Source organism: Mastacembelus armatus, chromosome 18, assembly GCF_900324485.2.
Source record: "Mastacembelus armatus chromosome 18, fMasArm1.2, whole genome shotgun sequence".
Taxonomy (NCBI): Eukaryota; Metazoa; Chordata; class Actinopteri; order Synbranchiformes; family Mastacembelidae; genus Mastacembelus; species Mastacembelus armatus.
Window position 1 is genome coordinate 10,407,007 of NC_046650.1, and position 6,529 is coordinate 10,413,535.

General features: G+C 38.1%; 2 protein-coding genes across 2 annotated transcripts; one reads left to right on the forward strand and one right to left on the reverse strand.

Annotated features, from left to right (window-relative positions):
* Positions 1 to 1,376: 1,376 nt before the first annotated feature.
* pfdn2 (prefoldin subunit 2) lies at positions 1,377 to 3,463 on the reverse strand. The gene is made up of 4 exons (XM_026299076.1): positions 3,327 to 3,463; positions 2,244 to 2,332; positions 1,940 to 2,063; positions 1,377 to 1,790 (listed from the first exon to the last, which is right to left on the reverse strand). The coding sequence occupies exons 1-4, from the start codon at positions 3,405 to 3,407 to the stop codon at positions 1,599 to 1,601; spliced, it is 486 nt and encodes a 161-aa protein (XP_026154861.1). The 5' UTR covers positions 3,408 to 3,463; the 3' UTR covers positions 1,377 to 1,598.
* A 206-nt stretch (positions 3,464 to 3,669) lies between these two features.
* Positions 3,670 to 6,380, forward strand: nit1 (nitrilase 1). Its single transcript, XM_026299075.1, has 6 exons — positions 3,670 to 3,856; positions 4,311 to 4,544; positions 4,731 to 4,834; positions 5,031 to 5,167; positions 5,334 to 5,459; positions 5,562 to 6,380. Exons 1-6 carry the CDS (start codon positions 3,774 to 3,776, stop codon positions 5,826 to 5,828), a joined length of 951 nt encoding a protein of 316 aa, XP_026154860.1. The 5' UTR covers positions 3,670 to 3,773; the 3' UTR covers positions 5,829 to 6,380.
* Positions 6,381 to 6,529: the final 149 nt, after the last annotated feature.

Genomic DNA, 6,529 nt, shown 5'->3' on the forward strand with positions numbered 1-6,529 from the left:
AAATATATTTTATAAATAACATGCAACGACACTATCAAATAGAGGAATATGTTCACCAATAGGCTGTTTCCCCGACCAAAAATAGCAGAGGACCCGCCCAAAATCTCGTGTCAATATCTTTACATTTTAGAACAGCTGTATCAGCAGCAGCTCTTTAAATACAGCCATTACTTACACATTCCAGTCATAAGGAGCTGATTTGTTTAAAAAGGGGCTTTCATATTAAGTCTTGCACTTAACAAAATTCTTAGTTTATTTGCCTTGTTTAAAATACCATTTTCTACTTCTACTTGTCAAATAAATGGAACCTTTTCCTTTAGTCTACAAAAATATGTTAGGGTTTTTTTTGGTTTTTTTTTTGCCATTTTATCTAAATTTCAATTTAAATATTTTTCACACACTCCAAAAGGAAACTTTTTAAAATCTTTCTCTCCTTTAAAAGTCATTTTTTAAATAATGCAGAATATAAATGATGTAAGGAGATTGTGTGTCCACATCAGTGGTTTATGAAAATGACTATTAGAGCCTAATTCTGATCCACTAGTGCAGACAAATTTTGGAGCAGGAAAGATGCAGATATAAAGGAGCCAGCTGCAGTGCCCTACATTACTCCAGCTGCCACTGGAAAATTGGAAAATCTGTGATTCTTAACTTGATTTGACACCATTAGTTTGTAATGCAGGTTGTAAACAATATAGGGATACCTTAACAGCTATGTGGCATCACAGGAATTTAACACACACAAGGCAGAACTGTAACATTCTTTATTCATGACCATTAACAAAAATTTTTTGTCCTTAGAACTACTTAAACAGTGTGAAACAGTACACATCAGGTCCTAGGGGGCATTTCCTTCACGGTTTCCAGGTTACATCATCTTCTAATCTCTGAACTGTGCAGGGCTTATGTGTGAAAACATTTTGTGAGTGGTGGATAAAATGCTTTAGAGAGTGAGGGTGAAACTACATCTGTCAGATTCATTTTGATCTATACTGACATTGTTACAGTATAATCTCTTGTTCATGCTCATAACACTTGCTATCAAAATGCCTTCCAGGACCTGTTTTACCTTGGCAAGGGTGACTTTTTGCACAATTTCAACATACTTTAGGGCCCTATGAAGTCAGCCTGTATTATTTCCACATTCTTAAAAGTTGTTAGTCCAAATTTTGTATTTAACAAAGCAAAAAAGGATGTTTACTAAAAACAACCGACTTTCTATTTAATATCTGCGCACTCATGCATTTGGTATATTCTAGTTGTGTGATATGGGTTTTTCACTTTGAACTTCCAATGTAGCACCCTGGCAAAATCTTACATGGGTAAAAAAAATGTTTTGATTTACAGAAAGGCAAATGTAAGACCTTTTTCTTTTCTTTTTTTATTTTTTACACACACTGAACATAAGTAAGCAGAGCAGTATATGTGCTGTTCTGAATTATCTCTTTCAAATTATGTATAGCAGAAACTTTCAGTGATCTCCTAATCCAGGTTATCCTATAAAGAGTTCAGTTTTTGAATCTATATTTTTGTGACTCCAATTGTGTTCAGTACTGCAGAATTCATAAGGCCCTACTGTCGCCCTCTGTCATTACAAACTATGATACTAATACACCAGCCCCACTTTTGGAAGCGCCTCCTTCGTTGTCCCTGGATGATGATGCTGACTGGCCTTGTGTTTCGCCTTCACCCTCTCCCACCAGCCGGATATTGTAGCGTTCCCTGTATTCTGTGAGTTCCCGTCCTTTTGCCTGCATTTGTGTGTTGATGGACTCAATTATTTTGGAGATCTGTGTGGACAAAAAGGAAACATGGTTTTCTGATTAGGGCCTCTATCTCTACATAACATCATTGATATCTTGTGCATGCTAATACCCTGATTTATCTTAATTTTAACAATTTCACCACTGACATATTTGCTTTTCTTCTCATCCATTACCTGTTCTTTGTTGTTTTCCAAGGCCGGTAAAACTTCTTTTACTGTCCTCTCCACCAACACTCCTCCGACTAGACGAAAGCATTTCCTTGAAGGATCCACTTCCTTCAGCGTGTCAATTACTAAGCTGAATGAAAGAACCATGATGTTAAAAAATTATTCAATCAACACACTAAAGATCCTCCTAGCTGGTCAGTATATTACTGATGTTGACAAATTATGGACTAAAAAAGGGACATATCCATGTTGTCAATACATTTCTGCACTACACTGGTTTTTAAAACCAGAGGCAACTTCAGCTACCAACCTGTGCTCATTAATCTCCATCTCCAACTCTGCGGCTTTAGACGCCATACTGCGCTGTTCCTGGCGCATCCTCTGAAATGTTGCCACCACCTTGTCATACAGAAACACAGCCATTACCAACAGTATGAACATTCAAATTGTGTCATAATGCACATTAATCAGCCCTGTAATGCTGAAACAACTTTAATTGTGACCATCAATTCAACAACTGAATTGCTGAGGGACATAAACATATTTAATTACTAGAACTTCATAAAACATGATGCATTGTTATAGAGTTGTAGTTACAATTAGCTTTGTCTTAACTAAAACAGTGCTGCTTAGGTATTGATGGATCAGTAATAATTATTTAGTACTAATGTATCAGTAATAATTATTTAGTACTATAATATGTGACTTACAGTCTAAAGTTTTCTTTATTAGGGCTGTACCTATTGATTATTTTTTATTGATTACACCATAGACAACCATCACAATATCATACAGTACTGCTGGTTGGTTTTGTCCAGCCTAAGCTCCAAAATCCCACAAATATTCTTTTTTTTCAGGAGTATCTACATAAAGATAGTGTAAATATTCTCTAATTCCACCCTTTAAGATCTTTTTAAACAATTTACAGAACAACTTATAAAAGATTCATTGATGAATCAGTAAAATAATCACAGAGCCCTATTGTATGAAGCCCTACAATTAGCTAATAATAGATCTGTAGGTTTACAAAAGTATGACAGGGCTGGTCTTCAGTATTAAAAATAGCTTCTCCCTTTAGTCTGGGAAGACCCGTGTCCCAGATCACACCGTCCAAATTGAGGCGTGTGCACTTTGTTATTGACCTGAACCCAATTTAATAGTTCATCAGAAATAAATATAAAACAGGAATAAACTCTTCATACATGCAGGAAATGACAGCTTCCCTTTAGCTGACTTTGCGGTGTGGTTTTGTGCACAATGATAGCTGGGGGAGCTAACGTTAGCCTGAGCTAGCTGGGAGTGACATCAACGCCTTTAGCTTCACCTCACACGACTCATCAACATCTACAACGACTGCACCGACTGAATGTGACTGAGGTGGAGGTGAGGATACCTGTTCGGCTGAAGGGCCGGACTGTTTTCCTCCGCCGCTGTTACTGGATTTACTACCCGTGCTGCTACTGTTGGCTGCCATCTTCGGAGGGTGTTGCTGAGAAGGACCCCAGGCAGCCTGTGAGCGCCTGTGTAGAAATCATGTCCAGCTGTGAATGATAAATTGTTGCTTTTTTTCCATTCAGATTATAAATGCAGTCAATCCTGGAATGAGTTACAGAGACATAATATATATTTCGCTGTTTTTGCAAAGTGCATCTTTTTAGTCACACAAAAGTAAAACCCCCTCCAGCAGGTGGAGGCAGTGTGCCTTAATATATACCGATAAATAACAGAGAAAGAATTAAGCCTTCCTGCTGCAGGACAATGAGCTAAACGGTGAACAAATGTTAATATGTCACTGGTATAGACTGATAAGGTGGTAGGTTATCTAACTCACCTCAAACCAATGTTCAAGATCAGGTGTCATTTGGGAAATGCAAAGTATTTGGTCTCTCTCCCGGTTTGGAAACGAATCAAATTGCGAAACAGGTAACGTTATGTTTATTTTTCTGATAAGGCAACATGTTTAGACAACTTACAGCTATCCCTCTTTTAAGAATGAATTTATGATAAAGTTTGTATTACCTTATTTAAATAGTTTTGTATAGCTGATGTTTACTCACATAGATAACGGTTGGAAATCAAGAGCACCAAGATAGTGTTTTACATGTTTCATGTCTTCATGTTTTTCAACGAGAGTGTTTTAAAGGTTAATGCTGTCAGTTACAAGATTTGAGTTGCCATTTGCAAAGGTACAAAGTACATGTAATATCACTATGGCTACACAGCCGTTCATTGTAAAAAATCACACTTGTGAAGTAGGTTTTACGGTGTGAATTCAATTTAAAGAAGCCACACCTTAGATATTTAGCTAATCAAGTAACTAAAGTACGGTTAACCTGATATCTTCTTTGCACTGTATAATAACATCTTCTCCATGCAGGATGTCCACAGTACCTCCCCCGGTGGCTGCAGTATGTCAGATGACGTCCACCCCCAACAAAGAGGCCAACTTCTCTGCCTGTAAAAAGCTGGTGGAAGATGCCAAAAAGCAAGGGGCCAGCATGGTTTTCCTCCCCGAAGGCTTCGACTACATTGGATCCAGTCGAGAGGAGACATTGTCACTGTCTGAGAGCCTGACAGGAGACACAATATCACAATACTCTCAACTAGCCAGGTAAACCAGCGGTTTCTGTTTCAGAGAAACATTTGGTCATTTTATAAGTTTCATAGGATTTTACCTTATGCAGAAACAAAGTCAAGGTTTTTCAAATAAAGAGAAATGTACATGTCACATGTTATATAGGTGCAAACACAGCCTTTGTTGACAATTTCTAAAGCTGTTTTACTTCTTGTTTTTCAGGACGTTGAATGTGTGGCTCTCTCTTGGAGGGTTTCATGAAAGAGGACATGAATGGGAGACTGACAGGCGAATCTACAATAGTCACCTAATAATTAATAATAACGGTACTGTTGATTTAATGCTCTACTTTCTCTCACTCTCTTACACAAACAGAAACACACTCATGAAAAAGATTTTAATTAATTCAAGGTCTTAAGGAATGCTTTTTATGTCTTGCAGTCCATGTTTCTCATTTCATCATTTTTTTTGGTGCACACAAATAATGCACACACATTACTCATGGTGTCATTACACCCACAGGTGAGATTGCTGCAGTCTACAGGAAGTCCCATTTGTTTGATGTGGAACTACCAGAAAAAGGTGTATCTCTTAAAGAAAGTGCCTTCACTATCCCTGGACCCTCCCTCGTGCCGCCGGTCCAAACTCCTATTGGCAAGGTGTTGATTAATGAGATAATTATCATCTTAACCAGATTTTCAATGCTCCCCTTGTCCCAGAAAACTGCAATTGTTAAAGAATAAAAGAAGTATTCCTCATCTCTGAAGAATAGGTGTTTTTTTAGTCTCTGTCTTAGCTTTGGGTGTTTTTATGATGTTGCTGTAGGTGGGTTTGGGCATCTGCTACGATCTAAGATTCCCTGAGTTATCACTGGTTCTTCAAAGGCATGGGGCTGAGATCCTGACCTACCCATCAGCCTTCACTGTCGCAACAGGGGCCGCTCACTGGGAGGTAGGATGACTCATGAAAAAATAACAAACTTTTAAGACTAGTTGTGACTGGATTATAAAATATAAACCCCAGCAAACCCAAATAAAATGCATTTATTTGCAGGTGCTACTTCGTGCGCGGGCAGTCGAGACCCAGTGCTTTGTCCTGGCAGCAGCTCAGGTTGGTCAGCACCATGACAAACGGGCATCGTATGGTCATGCCCTGGCTGTAGACCCATGGGGCGAAGTGCTGGATGACTGCGGAGGGGAGAAGCCAGGCATGGTGCTGGTGGAGATCAACCTGGAGAGAGTCAGCAGCACAAGAAGAAACATGCCGGTCCAGCAGCACCGCAGAGACACTAGCTTCTACCACAGTCTGGAGAAAACATGAGCAAGATTAGTTGAAACATTACTCTCCAAGGAATCAAGCAAGAAGAAACTTTTGTCAGATTAAGCTTCTAATGACTAAGTATCAAATACGTTTTCTCCTAATCCTTCATGAGCTTCCTGAAATTTCTTAATCATTTTATCATTAGCTGCATTAGATAATTATTAAGGCCATCAGCCCAGACTTGTAGCCTGTTATCCCAAATGAGTTTGACATTACCCTTAGGGACCAACAGATGGTACTGTTTCACATGTTTGAGATTTACTGTAGTGGATGGTTTTATATTCTGTTTAGTTTTGCAAAACTATAACAGACATTCCTGTTGTGCTGCATTGACATGTAATATTGAATGAGTGTGTAAAAATCCTCCTGTAATTTATTTCAATAATAAATCAATATTGTATGTAAAGGTTGTTATTAACTCAGTAGTCTGAATTGAATTGAACAGCATTTATAGAAAAGGTTTCAGTTTGATGTTTATCTGTGGGGAATTTGTACTTCTGTCTATATTATCTTTTATTGGAACATAGCAGCCAGATATTGAAAAATAACCCTTAAATCAAAATTTGATTTCGTCTTGTGCACCAGTTGAATTGTTATGACTACTATAAATATATAAAAGGTCAGAAAATACAGTCCTTCACAACTTTCCAGAGCTAATGGTGTCATCTTCAGATGTATTGAGCCTTTATTTTTAACATTTG